The sequence below is a fragment of the Colletes gigas genome, unplaced genomic scaffold, assembly GCF_013123115.1.
Source record: "Colletes gigas isolate AHSC1104 unplaced genomic scaffold, ASM1312311v1 Colletes_gigas_Sc00015, whole genome shotgun sequence".
Classification (NCBI taxonomy): Eukaryota; Metazoa; Arthropoda; class Insecta; order Hymenoptera; family Colletidae; genus Colletes; species Colletes gigas.
Genome location: NW_025106644.1, coordinates 4683425 through 4706366, shown reverse-complemented (window position 1 = coordinate 4706366; position 22942 = coordinate 4683425). Strand labels below are relative to the sequence as shown.

Here is a 22942-nt window from a genome sequence, read left to right as displayed (position 1 = left end):
TTATTATAAATTGTTATAATCTAAGTCATCGTGCCCGTTGCCTTCGCTCATGCAATTAGCACCTGGGCGTGTGCATGAACTTAGGCAACGAACACGGAAAGAATAATCTGAAAATCCTGACTAGAAAAAGTTGTTAATTAAATATATCTAAACGGTAGTTTTTATTTAATTTTTAATCAAAAAGACTCGACTTGTTATATCAAATATATCAACAACACAATACATTAATATTGAAAAATATTATTATTCAAAACAAACTATTAGAATTGAAATTTAATTATATGAAAAAAAGACTTTATTTAAGGTTTTATGATAATTTACTTTAAAATTGAATTAATTTATTTGAAAATTGAAATATATTATTGAAATAAGTTTAATAAATCATTATATAAAAAATTCAACAATCCATGATCGATTCTATCGTCAAAGTAAATTTTTAAAAAGATGAAACTAGTATACAATACATGTTACTTTGACTCAAAAATCGACCAGTCGCGAAATGTCTTCTTGCACGTAAAATACATCATATGATGTATTAATTAAGGAAACGATCAATATTTAAGAATTATATTAATGTTATTAACATTATTGCATAATGTTATAAAAATTGATATTTATATTATGCTCTATCGGATCATCGATATAATGTGAAAACATTATATCAATTCATATTCCATTGAATCATATAATTCACATAAAGTTAATAAAAATATTTCATATATTTTATAAAAACTATTTTATATATTTTTATACAAATTTTATAATAATCATATTGTCTAATATTTATTTGTAACTTTAAAAAACGCGAGTGCAAGAAGACTCTAGCCTGCACTAAAGAAATATAGCAATTGGTGTTACTACTCATGGATATTTTCAATACCCATGGTCACTTAACTCGTCACAGAAAAGCAAGTATACAACTGGTCACCCGTGTTGATTCGGATCTTTCATCCTACAACATGATCGGGGACCAGAGGAACAAAAATCACATGCGACTCACCAGTGATGAACTTGTACCTCTGCAATGGCTGCGTTAGGTTGTCCTGCTGGTTAGGTTTGGGTCCAGACACTGTAAGAAGTATGCAAGAAAACAATTAGAATCTATGGTTCAAATTACAGAGATTTTTAATTAGAAATTTCAAACTATAAATTTGTACTTACGTTGTCCACTCATGGTCCAGCGCCAGATACCCCCTGGGTACTGCTGCTGCATTCCACGATCAGGTTTGGAAACTGTAAAAAGACTGGAAGAAAACAATTAGAATCTATTGTTAAAACTATAGAGATTTTTAATTACAAATTTCAAAGTATAAATTTATACCTACATTGTTTGCTTGTGGAGCATTGCCCAATATTCCTTCTCAGTGATGTATTGACTCTAGTACCGGCAACGAAAAGTTTTAATTTCAAAGGGAAAAATTGATTAAGTTTACTGGGAGGAATGAAGCTACGTTACCGCGACCGAAGATCAAAGTCGGCGAACAAATGACTCTATTTTCGCGAGCATAAAACAAAGAGAGCCACGACGCTCTAGAAATAATTTAAAATTGCGTAAGAAACACTGATTCTATTGTCGCGTTTGCCTAACATATAAAGGACTATTTACCAAGGGCCATTTTGCCCCAAAAAACAAAACTGTTGCTACGAACAATCACTGAAGCTACCAGCCGCATTGCGCGCGGCCAACAAATTTCCTGAAAATAAAAATGGGAGAGGACACAAGAAATATACAAGAAGCACGCCTGTGCTTTCCTATCTTTTGTTCTTACTTGATATAGTAACTATTAATGGAAATACTGCTATTGGTTTAAAATAATACATGTAGTACCTTCTTATTGTATTAAATTTGAATGATAAAATATTATTAATGAATGCAACTATGAAATAATTGCTCGATTTAAAAATATTATATATCAGCGTTTTATTGCTAGAGTCGTCAGCATGATGGTATTAACCGAATTATATTTTAATATATGTTTCGACTTCTATAAATGTTCCGAAACCTGCAGCAATTAAAGTTTGTAATCTAATTGTATCCACATGGCATATAATAGTTACGTAATTTTTAAGTTTTATTCAACTCGCAGAGAAAATTGTATGCGAATGCAATCGCAACGATTCATAGCGAGATTTGTAAAAAGTCAGCAAGTATTTGACACCCCGAAATATATAATCACGATCAATATGCAATAAAATACGTCAATTAATTCTCATTTACTTTGCCACTTAATCGATTGTAAACTCAACAACTGACACATCATACTTCGGACACATAAAAAAAAATTTATAAATGGCACATATTATATTTATATTAAATCTTACTAATCCTTAGGAGACCATTTCAATGCTTCCAAGTGTAATGACGTTGTTGTTGCGTTGTGTCCCGTGTTTCAATTTCAATCAGAGACTGCGACAGAAATAAAATCTAAATTAAAATCAAATACATTACACCAAACGTATCTAATCGTAATTAAACAATATTTGATGTACAAGATACGTAGTTTAGTTTAAAAAGATATAATAAATCGACACCGGTTAGATATCGAAGGGAACGTAATACGATTTAATTTTCATTACAATTTAAAGTAGAAATGTATTAATTTTAAACGAAAGCACCGTTAGAGAGTAAATGCGAGTAGTAATTATGATTAAATACCGAAAAGTTTAAAACTACGTACTTACCTCTTTGGCTTCGAAACACCGGCACGTCTCGACAGGTCTGAACACGTTTAGAAATGGCGCCCATTGGTGGGGGTGGAGTGCTCCGATGTCTCACGAACAGCTGTTGCAGAAACAGAATAAAAATGCATTAAAATACCTATAAGAACAATTATTAAATACATAATGATTAAATCCAGACTGTATTGAACGTGATTAGAATGAGGAACGATCAACAGGTTAGAAATACGCACCTTATTAATCACGAAATGCCGACAGGTCTAGCCACGTTTCGACACGTCTTCCCACGTTAATCGTCAGAGTACGAATGCAAAATGGCGGCCACTCACCGTCGCGGTACCCAGTGCGCAGAGAGAGGGGAGCTACGATGCCTCGCGCGGCAAAGCTTGTAATTCAAAAAGGAATAGGGACACCTCGGGTAGAAACAACGAATACAAAAAAAAACGACGTAAATACCTTGACTTTAGAATCATACCGATGAATGACGATATAATGTGTAAATTAAATATTGTTCACTAACAAAATTTTAATTAAAAATTATTTAGCATGGGTGATATTAAGAGTCGTATGATTTTAAAGTCTAGATATTTTTCTAGTACTGAAATTATGGTGTAGAACGAAAATAATTCCACCAAGACGTATATTAAGGATTTAGCCAATGGAAACGAGAATATCATACGATTATAAAATATTTTTCTTGTTCGATAATAATTATATTAATAATTTAATTTAATTTTTCTCAATATACAGGAATAATCTATTAATGTACAAAAGTAATGGAAGCTTCACTATCGATATTATCGATACAAGGAGCAAATTATATAATTAGTGAGAGATACAATAAATCGAAACAATAATAGCTGCATTAATAACAAAACCAACAGCAACGATGTTTAAAGTAATAACTATCTATCTTTATACTATGAGAATGATAAATTGCATCATTAATATCACAAAAGTATTGCCGTTTCTTAGTTAGCAGATGAATTACAACTATAAACCGTTTTAGCATGAAAATAGAATAGATTTTATATCTTTGTCTATCTTCTGCGAAAATATTCTTCGAAAGAAATAATATATCCGATGTTGGTTTGGTACATTATGATTATTATTTTTCGATTTGTCTAAACTATCATCAGTCTGTAATGTCAGATAAGCGTTATCAATTGCTAGATATGCATCTTGTACGGCCCTTCAATTTTCACAACAGACCATCCAAGATATTATTTAAATTCATTTACCCTTATTCATTAAATATTTGTTTAGTGATCACAGTGGATAATAAAAAATATAGTATTGTCATGAGTTCGTTAACCGACCATAAATAATTCATATAGATGCGAAGCAAGTTAGTTACCTTAACTTACTATACGTACTTTTATGCACAATAGACAATATTACTTTGTGCTGGTATCTACGCGAATTGCATCATGAATTACTTATAAAGCTTTGCTCTAAAAAAACGTTATAAATAACCGCTGATTCAAGAAACTTAACAATCTCGATCGAAAGAATACCTAACAACAAGCGGCAGAAATTATACAATTATTTAAATAACACGTATTGCTTTAAACGGTTATCCATATTCCGACATGCAACCCGTTTAAACGGAAGTGACGTCCGTGACTTCAATTCTAGATATCGGTTTACCGGGTTCTACTATTATAAAATCGTTTTCTTTTCCGTCAGACTCACCGATACGAAGCTTCTGCAAATTTGCCATTATAGAATCAACCTGTATCGGTTGTTCCTGCGTACTATTTTTCTTCTTAAGCTTATTAAAATGTAGATAGCAAATGCCGCGGCAACCTTGCCATGTTATCTCGTTAGGTTTAACTCCGCGTTCCGATAATGCATTCTTTAAATCGCGTATTCTTGTGCCAGATGAAATGTTCGATAACTTTAAAGAAAATTCTGTTTGTGATTTAGACTTTGGTCTCGGATTTTTACGACGTTCCTGTACACTTTTATCATCGTTCTTAAGTTTCTCCTGAAATAATAAAATAACAGCGAGTATTAGACCTTCTGCTCTAAATTTATCGTATATACGTCTTTTTGAAAAATGTGTTTTTACCGCTCTCTCTTTTTCTCCTTCTTCGCAACTATCGTTACCGACGGAAACACTTTTCCTTGGCCTTGTGCGTTTCTTACTCTTCAAATAATTACGGAGAGTCGTGTAAAGTTCCTTTATTTCATTATCGGAATCCTCCTCTTTCAAAGTAACAATTTTCCCGTCTCTGATACAAAGTGCAACAGTCTAATATAATTATGTACATCAGCCGGCTTATGCGGGGTGTTTCAGAAATACATGTAAATAATTAAGCATTTGCGTGTATTTCTGAAAAACACTCTGTATAATATAAATTTAATTTGAGCGCATACTTCTCATCCGTCTCTTTCAGCTGCTGTAATATCTGCATAGTTTTAAGTCTCCTTTCGCTAAGCATATGCCATATAATACCGGTAGGTTTTCTTAATCTTGGATTCACTCTTATTACCTGAGTAGGCGTAACAATTATATCTACAGGTACATCGTATTCTTTGAACAACCGGGGTGGAAGACTATCAAAAACCTGAGAATCGTGTACAGTCGTAATAACTGTAGTATCTTGCGTGACCGCACCCATCCTCATCATCATAGCAAACTCCAAATCTGCGAATCCTTTACCTTTACCGAGTCTATATCCATCGCGGCTGATGCATACAGACCCCAACACCACCAGATCTACCTGAAAGAAACTCAAAATAATGTACAACTAAATAAAACCTAACATAAATGATGCCAAAACGTTATAATAACAATACAACATATACCTTTATGCTAGAGTCTACTCCAAGTGGTTTACCAATTTCCGTCATACCATAAATTTTAGACCATGTTCTCAATTTGTTCTTTGTAGCGCCAGCGACTGGTGTAACGTGAAGAAACAGGCTTTTGGCGGATCTTAACCTTGGAATTGGAACCAATATCTCCTTATTACTCTCCAACGCCAAGAATCTCACAGGTTCTTGCGGCTTGTCCGGATTTATCTTTATAATATTTGCCTTTTTAAACTCATTCAGCTCCGCTAAACGCATTGCTGCTTCGGCTGCGCCTTTAAAATTTGGTATACGGTTGTATACGGTTAAAGGGAAATTGACTAATTCGTTCTCCATCAAGTAGTCCCATATTTTCTGACGAAAACTGTGCTTTGTCACCTCTTGCGCTGAAAACAAATGTTGACATAAGAAATAACTTATTTTCAAATAAAATTTAATTGTTTCTTTAATGACTCATCGATGTGTCATCTTTTTTTAAGTATTTTCAAGATCATTTAATACTATTGTTAATAACACGACACAATGTTAAAATATTTATTTATAACCGACGACGAAACTTTGCAACAACGTACATTAAAATAAAATTTTTCACGAGTAAATATTCAAAGCCACAAATGCACGTGCAATGAACGAATGTTTACAATGTCATAGCATTACTTACGCAATGGTTCCTCGTTCATTTTTATCGAATATTTAAATTATCTTGGCTAAAATATACTATCTATATAAGTAATAATAAAATCAGAAAAGACTGTTTATGAAATCCTATTTTACAAAAATAGATTATATGATTTATCACCGATCCCCCTTTACGTTTATTTCTATTTCTATGCAAAACCACGCCGGTAAACTTGGTGTAACAAAAGCCTCTAGAACTTTGCATATTTATAAAGTGACGGTTTATTAGAAAATATCCGATAAATAATCAATGAACGCATTGACACGCATTCAATAGTGTTCCATCTGATCACAGGAGATTCAGATAATATAGAGAAGCAACCAGCACTTTTTAATATTTTTTACAATTTGTATTTTCAAGAGAAAAATGCCTCTGATTTAGTTCAAAATTTGTCAAACAACAAGAGAAGAAAAATTAGCCAAAAACGTGATTTTCAATTGTCTTCTAATCACCCCTAATTCGTCCTCGCGCTTCTTTCGAAACCTATGTATGTAAAATCCTAATTAGATACAAAGCTTAAACGATAGACAGAGAAAATTCGAGAAAATAATTATAGAGATTATTTAACAAACAATACAAAGAAATTATTTAACAAACAATAAAAAGAAATTATTTAACAAACAATAGATTATCATACTCAGCGCTGTACACAGAAAAAGCGCGAATTAAAACGATCGACGATGGCAGGTCTGTATGCGAGCACGTATAACAAGAACAATCGTGTTATTAATAAACGTTTAAAACCCGACTTAACTAATAGAGGATTCGAATATTATCTAATCTCGAATAATTTTTGTAATTTTTCATGTAGACTGTACTTAGCTTATCCGCTTTGATCAAGATAATTTGAACGGAATACAATTATACAAGTGTCCTGATTGTTACCAAATTTGATACGTTACTGTTGCACAAGTGCAAGAGTGAGACCGACAGTAGGGTCCATCGTGGAAAATGGCTTTACTCGCGAGAAACATCTGCAAGCTATTTTCGCAGGTAATGCACATACGATTAAAGCGAGAAACTTTTATTACGTGTACGATTATTAGAATTTCGAATATTTTACCGAATAAAAATACGGCCGAATCCTATGCAGTGATTGCATTGAATCGAATAATATATAAGTACGAGCAAAAGAAGTGCCAATGATTATCACAAGGACATTACATATGAAATAATTTTTCTCTTATAGCACATACAACAATTATTATTTAGTAATAAAGAAAATTAAACGTAATAAATCGATATTCTACTTTACAATCGGAAAATATTAAAGCCAACGAATCCTTAAATTTCAGTTAATGAAATCGATAAAACGGAATTACTTCGCTGACTGTTACTCAATCGTTACGTTCCCGTTTCCGATGTCTTTATAAAAATAGGTTTTAATTCGAATATAAATAATTCAATTATATTTAAAGAGAAATTATGTTTCTTGGCAATTTATTATATTCAATGACACTTGATATCTTTACTCGCAGACTGCCCAAAAGGGAACTGTTAGAACATTTCATCTAGGAGCAGTATGTCAACAAGATGCTGTATGTATTAAACTCTCTTTTAAAAATGATTGTTGCGCATATATATAGAATTGTTTCTTTTAGGTGGTCGAACAAGATGGTAAGATAAAATGTACCCTCATACCAGGAGACGGTGTCGGGCCGGAACTGGTTGTTTCGGTTCAAAGCGTTTTCAAAGCAGCCAATGTACCGGTTGAATTTGAACCTTACTTCCTCTCGGAAGTAAACCCAACACTGAGCGCACCGCTCGAACAAGTATCTAATAGTATTGCAAGAAATCAAGTATGCTTGAAGGTACTTTTATTATACACGATGTTCGCGTAAAAGTATAAGTCTCTAAGAATATTAAAAATCTAATTTTAAATATTAATCGTCTGTTAATAGGGTATTTTAGCAACGCCGGACCATTCCCTTACCGGGGAACTACAAACGTTAAACATGAAACTGCGTAAAAGTTTAGATTTATATTCGAACGTTGTGCATGTAAAATCTCTGCCTGGTATTAAATGCCGTCATAACAATGTGGACTGTATTATTATCAGAGAACAAACAGAGGGAGAATATTCTGCATTGGAACACGAATCTGTAAAGGGGGTGGTAGAATGTTTGAAGATAGTAACAGCAACTAAGAGTCAAAGGATTGCAAAATTTGCATTTGATTATGCGGTGAAGCATAATCGCAAGAAAGTTACGTGCGTTCACAAAGCTAACATCATGAAACTTGGCGATGGTCTCTTCTTAAAATCGTGCCAAGAAATTGCTAAGATGTATCCTAGGTAACTATAGATCTTTTTTTTACTTTACAACTCTTATTTTATGTTTTCCGATGTAATTATAGGGTTACGTTTGAAACAATGATCGTGGATAATTGTACAATGCAAATGGTATCTAATCCACACCAGTTTGATGTAATGGTATTACCAAATTTGTATGGTAATATCTTAGATAATCTTGCGTCTGGTCTAGTCGGCGGTGCAGGTGTAGTGGCAGGTGCCAGTTACAGCCCGGAGTGTGTCGTCTTTGAACCGGTACAATTATTGAACGTACTATGAGAAAAATTGAAGTTAACCTTTTTTATGAAACTTAACAAAAATTTATTTATAATTTAGGGTGCAAGACACACGTATTCAGAAGCTGTCGGCAAAAATGTTGCAAATCCTACTGCCCTGCTTTTGTGCGCCGTGAAACTTTTACGTCATGTTAATTTGAAACACTACAGCGAACAGATAAAAGACGCACTAAATCGTGTCTTAAACGATGGAAAAGTATTGACGAAAGATTTAGGTGGACAGAGTTCTACAACGGAATTCACAAATGCTGTAATAAATTGTCTTCGTTGAGTAATTATTATTATGTGATCTCTGTTAATTTAAAAGAGACTTATGTAATATAGAATGATATAGAATAGATGTATTTGTGCTTCTTTCGCATTATCAGAAAATATTTGAAACGATACTTTCAAATTGTGCAGTATTATCTTGATGTAGACTGTTCTTGGCTCGTTCGCTTTCAGTCTAATCAACAGTGATAGAATTTTATTTAAAACGATTATATTCTGTGAATAGAAATGTCTAAACTTTCTATCAAGATACTTTGCCAGTTGTATGATAACAGTGTAATACTCTAATTGTACATTAATAAATTATACTACCTCATTGCTGTTTTAAATTATACTTCGTAACATAACCTTACTTGCGTCTAGTTAAATTTAGTTTCAACTACGAAACTATGATTTATATTATTAATCGTACAAACAAATTTGTTATAAAACTTATTTAATATACCCATGCTTCGTTTTGCGAAATGTTATTAACAATATTCAGAAATGTGTAATCGAAATATAAACTAACGTAAACGTCCTATTATGAGTGCACTGAATAGTTTCGATATATAACTTATGCAGAAATTTATCGATATTCGGAATCTTGACTTCTGATTTTGTTGCAACGTAACAATTACATACCATTAAAATTGCATTTCATTTTACACATAACAGTATAAGATATATAAAGGAACTGTTAAAAAACACGTGGCTCGATGGACACTGAAGTCTACGAACTAGAACTAATACGCCAAGATATCGTTAAAAATCATCTTCAACTTACGGCTTTGATACAAGTAAATATCATTTAAAACAAATATTTCTCGTAACTATAAAAAAAAGTATAATATAACCTCGAATAAAATACTACGATAAAGAATTGGTGTATTAATACACGTTAGAAGTAAAATTGATTCTATTAATTACACGATAGGCTAATTTTTACATTCAATGACCAATTAATTCATTATAGAATTTCGTTTTGATAAACTTTTTATTACAATAGCTATTCTAACCTTGTATGCTATATAAAGGAATTGATTGCTATTTTATTATAATCATTCTTGTCTTCTAGGATATACAGCAATGTACCGGCCCTTTAGAATTGCTTATGGAATTGAACGCAGAAGGCAGAGCGAAACTAGAAGCGTTACAATCATCCATATGTAATTTGGCATCGATAGCGGAAAGAGAACTTTTGGAAAAGAATAAAGTAGAATTATTAGCAGAGTTAGATACTTATAAGCAACAGTCTAAGACTTCCTTCACTGCATTTTGTAAGGCCAATGTCGTTAGTATGTGTGTAATAGATAAGCTTGCCAAGGAAGAGCTAATGTCGATGCCAGAAGATCAGCAAGCTTCTATTCGGAAACGACACGACAGACGAAGTCTAGCAAACGCGTCGAGTCAGGTGTCCGATAAACTTTTAAGTATATCTAGACACTTGGCGGAAACAACTCAAAGAAGCGCAGGCACATTGGATACATTGTGTAAATATTTTATTTTTAATAATATACTTTGTTATAACGAAAGTATAATTCTCAATTCTTTCATCTATCCTTTAATGTTTCAGTAAGCTCGTCGGATAAAATTTTTAGTACCAAAGATGAACTGGAACATCAGCAACAAGTTATAGTTCAGTCTGGAAAACTATTGGGCAAATATGGTAGAAGAGAAGTTACAGACAAAGCTTTATTGGCACTAGCGTTTGCATTTTTCCTAGCCTGTGTGTTTTATATCTTGCAAAAACGATTATTTTAAAGGTATAAAACAATTGTAAACGAAAGCCTGTAAATGATATTTTTATGGAACGAATGAAAGAAGAAACGTTTCCTGAAGCGAAGTCGAATTGTGAACAATACTGTTTACAATGTTATTTTTTACTTAAGTTTTAAAAAGCCTACACTGTGTAACTACTATTTTATTATAGAACTAAGAACGATTCGGGAAGCAGAAGAATACCAGGGTTGCATTTTTAAATATATTAATGCAGTTTAGAGATCTTAGCATGGTTTGTATATTTCATCACCAAAAGTGATCGAATAATGCCAGTTGACTTTGAATTACAGAATCCTGAAATAAAGAAATGTATTAAAATCGGTATTATGTGTTAGTTTCGCTAAAAATTTTTCTTGTACATTTTTACAGCTGTTCATAAATTCTTCGCGAGATATGACTCCATCCTTATCAATGTCCATCTTCTTGAAAACCATGTCTACGTGTTTGTCGACCACTCGCTGCGCAACTTTACTGTTATGGAGCATCTCGTAAGTCGCTGATATTATAACCAGCATTTCCTTTCTCGTGATATAACCGTCCCCGTTTAGGTCGTAAAAACTAAACGAGAAGAAGGAAAATTAGAGAGTAACGTTAAATGCGTTAAATCCTTTTAAATGATCACCTGAAGATCCAGGAGAGTTTCTGGTCCAGATTCCCATTGGTGATCAAAGCTATTTCGGTGACGAGATCTTGGAAGCTAACGATACCATCCCCATCCCTATCGAAGGTATTGAAAACGATCTGCGTGTATCTGGCCGGATCTCCTAACGGGAACAATTTTGCGTAAGCCGGTTTCAGATCGTTCGTGGTCACGGTCCCTCTAGGGCAATACTGTTTGAAAGCCCGATAGAGCTTTTGTATTTCACCCTTCGAGAATCCCGTTTTGCATGTTAAAGAGGAGAGACGTTCCGGAAATATGTACGGCGGTTGCTTCTCGTCATCGTGCATGTTCTCTACGAAAACGCAGTGAGGTTGTACAGTTGTCGAAGATTCTAAAAGTATTGAAAACCGTCTTGTACGATAATTTGTTGGTATACTAACAGAGTAACGTGCGAACAGTTTCGAGTATCATTAGACGTAGAGTACCCGGTGGTATCGCGCTGAAGTGTATTTAATTTAATTCCCGATTATTGTGTTGTAATTGTAATTATTATCAGACGATAGAGCTTAAGTTTTTATCATTGACGTACCAGTCATCTTTTGAATGCTTCTCCTCACTTTTTTGAAGCTTCGTTGCATCTTTAACGAAAGACTTGCTCCGCTTTTTACCTGTTGACCGTCCTTGTCTTCGATATTGTGCGGACAATTGGACATTATCGTGGAAAATAACGATTTCGATCGTTAGAAGTGTCTAGGATGTAGAAAATATTGGCGATGAAAATTAAAAAGGGATACTTGGTTCTTTAGCTATCTTAAAATGCAGAAATGAAGAATTACGTGTTACATAAATATCGCCATCCTCGCCAAATAGGCGATTGATTAGATTTCGGAGAATACTAAAATGCAAAAGCTTCCTTGACCAGAAGCGAAACAGAACTGATCCGTATGATGCAGCCGACGTCAGAGAGAAGCTTCAAGGGAACTCTGATTCAAAATATTTAGACGATAAAATTCGAAGAACACGCCCGTATTAAAACATATTTCGGTATGGAACGTTTTATCCTCGTCATAACTAAATCTCTCTCGTTCATACGTCTCTTTGTATCGCAAAATGTTGCAATTGTTTTCCACGAGTTCTGCTTGACGCATCCCATTCTTTGACCGAACATCTTATTATAGAAGCTACTTATTCATATATTTCCATGCACATGTCCGAAGAATACTAATAGACGAGCATACGTAAAATATATTTATTTTTATTCGCTTCCTAACAGTCCAACGATCAAGATTTCTTATTCTTTTAATTTCAAAAATAAAGACTCGACGAGAAGGGGCTAAACAAGGTCATCAAGAGCGCGTTATCAAATCGCAATTGACGCAAGTAATTAAGTCCGGTTCACTGTGCCTTGAACAGCGATGCTGGTTAAACCTGATTAATATAATAGATCTGCTAGACCCGCAAATACGCGGAAGAACCATTCGACTATCGTGAACCTTATCGTGTAAAAGTTCGGTGCAGACTTTCTCTGCCAAATGCTATTAATAGATCAACAGCCTGGAAACAAACTATTACGGTAATAGGAAATAGTAACATGGTGAGCCTTAATAAGAGCGATTACACGTAACTCGGCACTGTGCTATTTGCAGAACAGAGTTTGCCGTTTACTTCTACACGCTGAAAGTCTCGCCAGAGCTCCTACGGTTTATAATTCGGTTTATAATCACGGTATATAATAATCGCCCGCGTTTCTACAGATAGTGGAAACGTCTGGGGCATCGCCGCCTTGACACGAAATCACTAATTGTAAAAAGTAGGGCGGCTCATAATCAAATTCATTATCACGCGAAAAGCCGCAATAGTATTTCATGAATGAAATCTAAAGAAACATGGAGAAGAGAATTGAAACGCTGTTTTTGCTCATCGACGTACCAAGTAAATGCGTAGCCATAATTAAAACAGCGTTCCTTATATTATCTTGTATTTTCTTGAGATAGAATCCAATACACGCGCGGAATACAAAACAATGTGTACGTTTTGCGAATAAAAATCACGCGTTGATCTGCATCGGACAATAGAAGCAGATGGGGGGCCCCCCCCGAGTGCAATGCAGAGGAACGCAACGTTCTTCCGCTGCGTTGCATATGCTGATTTTTAAATAATTTACCCGGAGACAACATTTTCAATAATTTACGACGCGATAACAGTAACCGCTATTGTTGTTTATATCGTAAAAGTTTTTTGCTCGGGTACATAACAATGAAAGAAAAAATAATTTGTATGCTCGAGTCTTCCTCAAGGCCAACGAGGAAGAAAGGCGCGCATTTGTTCTTTCATTCTTTTGTAAACAGAATTAATACGTATATCTATCTAAAGACATAATTATAAATATTATAAATATTATAAATTAGATAAATTATATGTACGGCGAACATATTAATAATTTATTTATTTACTCTGTGTGTATCTTAAATTTTAAATGCATTCATTTTCGGGAACTTAATAAGTTTGTTAATTGCTTGTATCGACGGTACTTCTGATTACACTGTCAACAGCCACGGAAATGTACACTTATTTTTGCAACTTGGACCAATAGATTTTTTCTGAGCGGTAGGGCAATCTTGGCGTATAAAACAGCAGTAAGCATCCAGTATCTCTCCATTGAGAGAGTGTATTCGTCGCGGCGACTATAGCTCAAACTTCCCATTAAACAGTTCATAAAGGATTGTACAAACAGCCGGCCAACCGAATATCCGCGTAAGAATAAATTGTCGCCCGAACAGTGCCAACGAACCGACCGAGACAAGTGTCGTTAATCAGTTTGCTCAGAAAGTGTGAAGTTTGAAAGTAAAAATTACACGATCGTCAAATACATATTGCAATAGTTATTCGTCCAACTTGTTAGCAGGAAAGTTCGTAACGTTTGATTCTAGTCTGCCTGATCGTTTGCGTTTTCTAGGCAATCTGTCGATTTTTAAATTGACACTTACAGAGGAAAAACGAGTGCGCTAAAAATGAAAATTTTCTTGATATTTTTATTCTTGATCACCGCTGTGCTCGCGGCACCGTGGTTCGAGATACTTTTCGGTGAACAGCCCCGATACAATTACCCGACATCGGGCTATAAAAACCAACAATTTGGACGACGGCAAGGAAAAGGGGGGAAAGAAAGATGGAAGGAAATCTGCAGGACGATAAACCCTGATTCTTACGCGTTCCCAGGCCGTGCCCCTTATCCTGCTGCGCCAGTTTGTCCATGATGACGAGCTAATCTTACTTAGAATTCATCTAAATAATCGGATCGCAAAGGTGCGTTAAAAATATGAATTTATTGTAACTATATCCAGGGAGTACGAAGATATCCACTACTTATGAGTATTTCAGTCGGTATACAATTTAACTATTGAACTAACGACGTAGAAGTACGGTAGTATACACCTGTCAGTATAAATTATATGTACTAAAGGTAGAATTTTTTTTCACGATGTATTCGTTTGTACGCTGATTGTATAATTTTTCCCTAGCGTGTGTCGTTCGCGATTAGTCGTTGCTATTATTATTAATTCCAAATATAAGTTATCGTTAATTCATCATCTTTGTATATTATCATACAATACAGCAAATTCTTTCTCGGTGTTCCTCTTTAAGTAGAAAAATAAATCATTTATATTACACAAGATCCACTGTATTCAGGTAAACGCAACCGTTACGTTCCGTTTTAAGAAATGCATATTATCGCTATTATTATTATGACTATCGATGATCATAATAAATACCGTATTATGTATATGTTACATATTATGTACAAATAAAAATCACAGAATTAACGTAGCGAGTTCGTTCGTACAAAATTTCGATGTCCGATCGAATTTCTTTTTTTCCCCCATAGTAGATGTCGCAGACGCATTAAAAATGTTTGAACGCCGTATGCAACATTGGAGTATGATACAAACCAACCGAGAAATATTCATTTCCAAACTTGTATCAAGCCATCCGTGCTGCCGGTTAGGATACACGAGTTCGACATCGACACAGCCGAGATTATATCGTGAAGTCCGGATGGCGGTGTTTCGGGACCCTGACCACCTTCCTCGGAATTCCTCGTACGAACACTGCTGCCACCCCCGGACGATGGTGTGGAACAACCGCCGGCCAATACCTCTTGCACCACGTTGGTACCATCTATTAAACGTTGTCTGAAAAATATCAGAAACGCTCTGTTGCTTTGTATCGATAAACACCGTATGTAATGAAATAAATAATATGTGTAAGAAGATAGCCGGCCGTTCGATACGCAAATACTAACTCGTATGCTAATGAATTTGGAGATGTAACGTCATTGGCCGCGGGTAGCGCGACGTACGATTCGTTTAGAGTGTTCAAGTCCCAAAACCGTAATCGCATATCAGTACCACCAGCCAGCAGAAAACCTGAACGATCAATACACGCGGAGTACATTGCACACACGCTGTGTCCACCTTGCGAGTGGCTGAGAGGCGGTGCACTCGACGCCCATAGGACCATTTGTCGAAAATCAGTTTCAAGGTTCCACATGGAGATCTCATTGTTACCCTGCACGGCTGATATTATCCACGAATGCTCCGTTGGATGGGTGATCACCTTCCTCACTCTCGTACCTGAAATCAAACACATTTCGTCAAGTTTAAAATCAAATTTAAGTTCAACGTAAAGGGTATAGCCGGATAAGATGGTCAAAAGTGCCCTTGAGCATATCAGTTAATAGACCATTCAAAGAAAACCATTTGTGTAAAATATCAACCCCGTACCCTTACTGAGAGGTTAGTTACAGGGCGTAACGCAATTTTCAGTTTAAGCTGTATATCTTTTGTTGTATCGTATCAAAGATTTTGAAAAAAAATTGGGGGTATTTTGCTCTACGGCGTACGTGTTTGTGAATTTTTTCAGAATTTTTCACCGGAAAATGGATTTTTAAAAAATTCTAAAAGTATGAAAATATTTTTTTTTAATAGAAATTATTAAATGACCACGTTTATATTTTTACAGTGTTAGTGTCTTGTTATGATTATTAATCTATAATTTTTTCAGAATTTTTCACCGCAAAATGAATTTTTTAAAAATTCTAAAAGTATAAAAATATTTTTTTTTAATAGAAATTATTAAATGACCACGTTTATATTTTTACAGTGTTAGTGTCTTGTTATGATTATTGATCTATAATTTTTTCAGATTTTTAGAAACGGGGGAGCGATGTTGGAAAAATCAAAAACCTGTAACTACCCTCTCGGTAAGGGTACGGGGTTGATATTGATCATCTTATCCGGCTATACCCTTTGATGTGTTTGTAAATTTACCTGTGGGATGCTTAATACTGGTTATCGGCAATTGAAATCGCAAGTCCCAGCATGTGTGCACGCCCGAGCTTGTACCGAGGGTCAACCACTGTTGGTAATTATTCACGCAAAACGAGGTGATCACACCGTGCTTTAGATCATTTTCTAAACGCCACGTTGTGCCGGGGCATCGTAAATCCCAACCCACCAATGATCCATACAACGAAGCATACACGAGAACCGATTGCGATCCAGAATCTAAATACTGTAGATCAACTGCACACCCTTCTTCCTAGATGTAATGATTCATACGTATATAACACCTCGATGGCAATAAACAAGGAATAGGTTTACGTGGTAATCGTGTATAATCACCTGAAGATCCAATTGTCTGGTTCCAATGACGCTCATTTTACTAGAATTTGATTCGATCCGTAAAACGAACACTGTGCCCGATTGGCTGGCAGAACTTGCCAACGATTGTCCCTGATCGCATACAGCCAAACCAACTAGAGGCCCGCCTCTGTGCATGTGAGTTTGCCTGGAACGATTGGCTATGTTTCGACCTTCCATTTTACTGGCGTCCCATATCTTGATGCATCCATCCGCGGAACTGCTGGCAAACAAACTGGTATCCGGTATAGACACTAGCCTATTTATAGCAGCCCTGTGCTCATGAAGATGAGCAACCGGTACTCCCCGCGGTCTCCATCCATTTGGTAATAATCTTGAACCAGTTTGCCATGCAATGTTATCCGCCCAATGTTGTGCTCTAAGCGCCGCAGCATGCTGTTCTTGTTTTCTGTACGTCAGTTGCCTCACTTCTAATCTACAAGGTGCACACCTATATTGAATGTATGAACGTTCGTGAAGAGAGTGATCATTTATACTGTTCATATCGGACAGACTGTGCTGAGGCGATAAATGTATATCCCCTCCGTGTAAACTTTGGCTAGGACTTCCGCTACTTCCTGTCATATCCGATATTTTAACAGTATGTTGAACATTGTCTTGAGCCGCGAACATTGTACGCCATTCTTGATTCATCGTTGCGTATGTGCTTACGGTATCCAATGTCCTGGAATCTAGTCGTTTAAACGGCGGAAGACCTAGATCAACTTTAGTGTCAGGATATAAGATCACTATGTGATGTCGTATCCTATCCTTCATGGAACTTAATTCTAATTTTCCATCTATCGATTTGATAGTGCTTTGTTTCGCGTCCGCCGAGTTCCGATATTTATTAATTTTCACTAAATGCGGTTGCATTATTAGTAAGTGGTCTTCGACTATTTCGGTCATCGACTCTGAACTTAACCGTCTGAAAAGCTATAAGCATTTTTTTTTATTTCTCTTGAAATTCCGTAAATCATCCTCGCAAAGAAACTTACAACTTACGTTTCGTAGAGATGTGCTCATTTCGCTATACTGCGGTACTATTCCTGTTACCGCTTTAGCTCGAGCCGCTTGCCTTTGCTCAAGAACTTGAAACAGTTCTTCTATGTCATTGTATTTTACAACAGAGTCATAAACGATTCTTGGTATAGGAGATACCAAAGCTTCTAACAATAAAATTTCTTTTTCTATTTGAATCAATGGGTGCTTCAAGTACGGTTGAATCATCGTTTGAACTTTACACTGAACGTCCACCAAGTTAAGCGTTCTTGCCGCCGCGGATATAAACCCGACAGTTGCGTGTCTTATCCATAAATTTGGATGTACCTAGATTGATGCGAGATTTCGCGTTAAATAGTGTAATTTCTAAATCGTTGATATTATTAAAACGTGACTTACTATAAAAACCATGGTCTCGTATAAAAGTTGGTACAGAGCAGATTTATGTAAGAGGCCTAATTCCGTGAGGGTCGCCATAGCGTTAATAGCTTTTGTTATTACAAATTCCTCGGGATCTGCTAGTCCTTGCTGGAGAAGAGGCATAAGTATAGGGCTGCTATGCCAGCCAACGTAAGCAGCTACGCAAACGATACACTCGAAAAATGAACCTCTCAATTCTTTGTCCTCTTTGTCGTTTAAAAAAGTAATAACATGACTGAGCAAAATATCATTGGCCTTTTGTTTTCCAAAAAATACGCAAAGCTTATTTATTCCACTTTCCATCAACGTTTGCTTTACTAAATTTTGAGGATCTGTTAATAACATGGACACGGATTGTTGCACCTAATAACATTGCGAGATTTAGTACGCGCCAAACATAAACACCGAGCCAAAATTAATTAATTATTTAATTACCATTTCATGCAATGTCTGAAGCTCGCTGTCGTAACTTGGTTTTGGACCTTCTTTATTACCTAAATTAGATAAGTGAGAATTCTCCAAGTATCGTAGCGCAATATGAGCTAAGTGTGCAATATTTTCCGCGTAAGCAGCTCTGACAATAACTGCCTCATCGTGCGTAATATGCGCTAAACCCGGTAAAATATACTCCGGGAAAATGTTCACATCCGACGGTGGAATTGATTTTACAAGATGTAAACATTTTGTTAAAGTGTGTATAGCTGATACCCTTACTCTTGGAGCAGGATCATGAACTAAGTGAAACTGTAGAAAGCATTATGTAAATTTCATGTTAACATTCTTAATAGCAGTTATCAAAACACTCACAATATAAGGCAGAATTCGATCCAATATTGTTTCGTCTGATGTGTTTTCAGCCAGTTCGAGCAGTATTTCTAAACTTTGCAATTTCGATTGGGAATGATGTAAACCTCGTATACACGAGGTAACAAGTTGAGTTACGATAACCAAACCTTCTAGGGGTTCTGGACATGAAATAGTATTCTTTTCGCTTTCTACCTCCAAACTCTGTTTCTGATCTTCAGGTACCATAGTTTCTGATTGTTGATCTGTTTGATTACTCGATTTAGCGTCTTGCAACGAAACAGACTTTATGTCCGCTTTACTTAAATTACTTTTATCAGAACATTTATTACTGTCCCCTTTTACGATACTGTTTTCTTCGCTATGACTGGAATTGTCTTTAGTTAATTCTACAGTTTCTGTAGCTTTTACATCGCTTTTCATTTTTTCATTATCCTCTGCTTTTAGAATATTGATAATATTACCAATATCTTTCTTCAGTCTGTTTATTTTTTCATCCGGCGACAGGATGGGGGCAGCAGAGAAGATAAGCATGTACGATTGTAGAAACGAATAAAAATATTCTGGAAATATTATTTTGCGGGCTTGAGCCAAGTAAATTTCAGCACTTTTTCTATTTCCTGGATTCCTTTCTAGCATAGACGCAAGCAATTCGCGTATCCCTGGATCTTCTATCGTATCCAAATGCTTGCTCACCGAATACTCATTGTTCCTATATGCTTGATATATCATAATAAATTAATCTTTAAACATTTATTCAGACTAATAACATGTATGTACATTACGCGCACCTAATAATTGAGAGAAGTCGAACGGTGGGTGTCCTTCGTTATACAATTCTGTTAAAGCGCAGCCCGCAGAAAATATGTCCATCATTGGATGCAAATCGCCTGTCTTTAACTCTTGTTCCGATAACAATAACGTATTGCTCAATTCCGAGGATAATGTTTTCACAAACCGTTCAGGGGCTATATAACATGTTCTGAAATGTTTGAGCAACGGATATTATAGTACGACTAATAAGGATAGTTGACGTAAAAGGTGATTTGTACCTTCTCCTAGACGTGTCGAAAAAGTATGAAAAATCAGCAGGGTTATCTTCGGGCAAATAAGTCGGTTTAAAACTTGCAAAGTCCGTGAGTAAAATCCAATTCCAACTGGTTATCATAATGTTTTCTAGTTTTATGTCGCCGTGGCAAACTCCAAACTACAAATAAAACGAGAAGCGGTGCATAAATGTTAATATATGATACTTTAAACATCGTCTCACCTTATGAGCTTGGTGCAACGCGTACAAAACTTGAAAGGTAATCCACTTTTTTTCTATACTTGTTAAAAATGGCCTGGTGCTAATTCTGTCGTAAAGGGAATACTTGACGTATTCCCTCATTATCGATCCTGATTTTTCAGTGAGCTGATATAAACGTACAATTGTTTTCAAATATATGGAAGTCTATAACATATTATTTAATATATACATATCGAAATGGAAGTACTCACAATCATTCTTTGAAAAGGTAGACAGTTCACAGCAGATGCTAATTTAGACCTAATTTCTTCTAGTTTATCTTTATAAGCGGATAGTGGTAGCGTCGGATCATGTATAGCAAAAACCTTAACCACTATAAGACCCTCTTGGCTCCTGGCTCGAGCCACTTTAAAAAATCTAGTACTGCCTAAGCTGCGGATGTTTAAAGGATGATTGTTAACAGCAGACGTACATGGAAAATATAAAATTAGATGACACATATTTTGTACAATTCGTTCTTTATATTCAGTGGATCTAACACGTACAATATAGAGGATAATACATTCTTTCGAACAGAAAACACCATTTAAATATTTTTATTTACGTTTAAATCGGTGAAACATTGACAAAACACAGTTTGGTACAAAAAATTTGTATTCAATTTTACAATATCGAATCGAATTACTTACTTTACATCAAATAATAAGTCACTATGGTCCGTCAAGTAGTGTTCTACTGGAAATATTTGACTAGGCGCAATACCGACTAATTGATTTCCCATTTTGTAAATCGATGTTTAGTCAAAAACTGATGTATTTCCAAATTGCGTCCATCTTGTGCCAACTTCACATATTATATTGCATACAATGCAGCCATTTGTTACGTGTCCCGTACAAGTTAACTAGGTGCCAAAGTTCAATTATTTCTTATCGTTTTAAATTTCAAACTGATAAGAAATTTACAGAATCTGATGTCTCTTTTATATTCTCTACGTTAAAATTCTAATAATCTCTTGTAAAATCGTAATTAACGGTAAACTGAAAACATAGTTGTTTCTCGGCAAGGTTGGTAACACTGCTCGAACGTTTAAATATTTGCCCCTTCGATAGGCTTCTTTAGTGTCCGCCATGCTGGCAAGGAGGGTTGCCGCGTTTCAGGGTAATTTTGCCGCCACTTTAAACGTTTAAAATTACAAAAGAAAGAATTGTACTTGTTTCGATAATCTGTACTATAGTAAATAACTGAATTTAAATAGATGATATCGTATCGTTAAAGTTACGTAAATCTTTGCTTATCGCAGTACTTAAATAATGTTATTTATATTAGGTTTACGGAGTGTTCTATTTGCTATCTGGTACACGGTTTATAGATTCTTCAAAGTAGTAAAAGAATGGAAACAGAAACAATTGGTTTTTCTCACGTCAAGTACGTACGTCGTTGCGAAAATGGCAGTTATTACCAGACTATGCAAATCAAGTAGTAAGTTCTGACAATTACGACTTACGAAAGAGCAAATATACAAACAAAAGAGGGGAAAAAGGCACTTAAAAATACTTTATTGCTTACAACATAGCGTTTAAAAATAAAAGGAAGTTAAATTTTGCTAATTATAGAATTTTAAGCCAGAAACAAGCACAGATTACAAGTGCTCGTACATTTGAAGCTTATCATTCGTTAATTATCAATAAATATAATCGTAACTCGCAGCCCTGCGCTTCGTATTTATATTTAATTTCTTTAATTGCGGTTAGCCGCGCTTTAGTAGCTCAGCGCGCCCTCTAAACAGGATATCGAGATCCAAACGAGAGGAAGACAGGATATAGAGGGAGATCGTGTGAGAGGCACATGTGCAATGATCTAAGCGATCGATAAATAACATTAAATAAGAAAATAGGACTAGGAGAATAGACTTAAATTGTCGTTTCTCTTTCCATAGGTAACTAGTTAACCATTGTATATATGTTGGTTATTCTCCTGGAAGTCCTTAAATTTCTCCGTTGTCTTATATATTTATATCTAGATGTATTTGTTGTAAACTTTTAACCCAATCTATTTACTCAGGAAAAATGTCGAATCTAGCGGCGTCCACAAAGAGAGCAACTCCATGACAGTGTCTATTATCACCATACTGTCGATGGATAGCTCTCTTCATAGCGCGCGCTTTTTCTCGTTACTCTTCTTTCCCTTTCTCTAAAATAATCATATCTCGAGCAGTATATTGATTTGGATATTAATTCGAATACAGTATCACGCTTTCTAATTACGAAATCTCGAAATACCATTTCCGACGAAAGGTTCGTGTTTGTTCGAACGCTTATATTAACCGAGGAAGATCGGTTGGTGAAAAGAAAATGCTGAAAGGTAGAAAT

The 22942-nt window shown here is 35.3% G+C and overlaps 5 protein-coding genes across 13 annotated transcripts; 2 read left to right on the top strand and 3 right to left on the bottom strand.

Moving 5' to 3' along the window:
* The first annotated feature begins 270 nt into the window (after positions 1 to 270).
* LOC122399950 (isocitrate dehydrogenase [NAD] subunit beta, mitochondrial) lies at positions 271 to 9325 on the top strand. The gene is made up of 7 exons (XM_043401053.1): positions 271 to 291; positions 7021 to 7171; positions 7657 to 7716; positions 7780 to 7989; positions 8080 to 8471; positions 8534 to 8723; positions 8805 to 9325. Exons 2-7 carry the CDS (start codon positions 7130 to 7132, stop codon positions 9033 to 9035), a joined length of 1125 nt encoding a protein of 374 aa, XP_043256988.1. The 5' UTR covers positions 271 to 291; positions 7021 to 7129; the 3' UTR covers positions 9036 to 9325.
* Positions 3514 to 6311, bottom strand: LOC122399938 (methenyltetrahydrofolate synthase domain-containing protein). 3 transcript variants are annotated; one of them, XM_043401035.1, is made up of 5 exons: positions 6161 to 6311; positions 5494 to 5885; positions 5062 to 5408; positions 4754 to 4916; positions 3514 to 4669 (listed from the first exon to the last, which is right to left on the bottom strand). In XM_043401035.1, exons 1-5 carry the CDS (start codon positions 6177 to 6179, stop codon positions 4283 to 4285), a joined length of 1308 nt encoding a protein of 435 aa, XP_043256970.1. In that variant the 5' UTR covers positions 6180 to 6311; the 3' UTR covers positions 3514 to 4282. The 3 variants fall into 3 exon arrangements, with proteins under 3 accessions (XP_043256970.1, XP_043256971.1, XP_043256969.1); XM_043401036.1 differs by lacking the exon at positions 6161 to 6311 and adding an exon at positions 6072 to 6147; XM_043401034.1 differs by having other exon boundaries at positions 3514 to 4916.
* A 209-nt stretch (positions 9326 to 9534) lies between the features above and the next one.
* Positions 9535 to 10798, top strand: LOC122399963 (vesicle transport protein SEC20). 2 transcript variants are annotated; one of them, XM_043401080.1, is made up of 3 exons: positions 9535 to 9813; positions 10092 to 10506; positions 10590 to 10798. In XM_043401080.1, exons 1-3 carry the CDS (start codon positions 9733 to 9735, stop codon positions 10775 to 10777), a joined length of 684 nt encoding a protein of 227 aa, XP_043257015.1. In that variant the 5' UTR covers positions 9535 to 9732; the 3' UTR covers positions 10778 to 10798. The 2 variants fall into 2 exon arrangements, with proteins under 2 accessions (XP_043257015.1, XP_043257016.1); XM_043401081.1 differs by lacking the exon at positions 9535 to 9813 and adding an exon at positions 9836 to 9920.
* Positions 10799 to 10957: 159 nt separating this feature from the next.
* LOC122399960 (calsenilin-like) lies at positions 10958 to 12401 on the bottom strand. 6 transcript variants are annotated; one of them, XM_043401076.1, is made up of 5 exons: positions 12233 to 12401; positions 11986 to 12146; positions 11418 to 11559; positions 11155 to 11353; positions 10958 to 11089 (listed from the first exon to the last, which is right to left on the bottom strand). In XM_043401076.1, the coding sequence occupies exons 2-5, from the start codon at positions 12107 to 12109 to the stop codon at positions 11042 to 11044; spliced, it is 513 nt and encodes a 170-aa protein (XP_043257011.1). In that variant the 5' UTR covers positions 12110 to 12146; positions 12233 to 12401; the 3' UTR covers positions 10958 to 11041. The 6 variants fall into 6 exon arrangements, with proteins under 6 accessions (XP_043257011.1, XP_043257008.1, XP_043257009.1 ...); XM_043401073.1 differs by having other exon boundaries at positions 11418 to 11787; positions 12240 to 12397; XM_043401074.1 differs by having other exon boundaries at positions 11418 to 11748; positions 12233 to 12395.
* A 2310-nt stretch (positions 12402 to 14711) lies between these two features.
* Positions 14712 to 21401, bottom strand: LOC122399907 (phosphoinositide 3-kinase regulatory subunit 4). Its single transcript, XM_043400965.1, has 13 exons — positions 21263 to 21401; positions 20825 to 21005; positions 20595 to 20738; positions 20377 to 20531; positions 20116 to 20306; positions 19328 to 20043; positions 18956 to 19264; positions 18500 to 18883; positions 18104 to 18427; positions 17081 to 18034; positions 16727 to 16997; positions 15700 to 16030; positions 14712 to 15589 (listed from the first exon to the last, which is right to left on the bottom strand). Exons 1-13 carry the CDS (start codon positions 21352 to 21354, stop codon positions 15361 to 15363), a joined length of 4281 nt encoding a protein of 1426 aa, XP_043256900.1. The 5' UTR covers positions 21355 to 21401; the 3' UTR covers positions 14712 to 15360.
* Positions 21402 to 22942: the final 1541 nt, after the last annotated feature.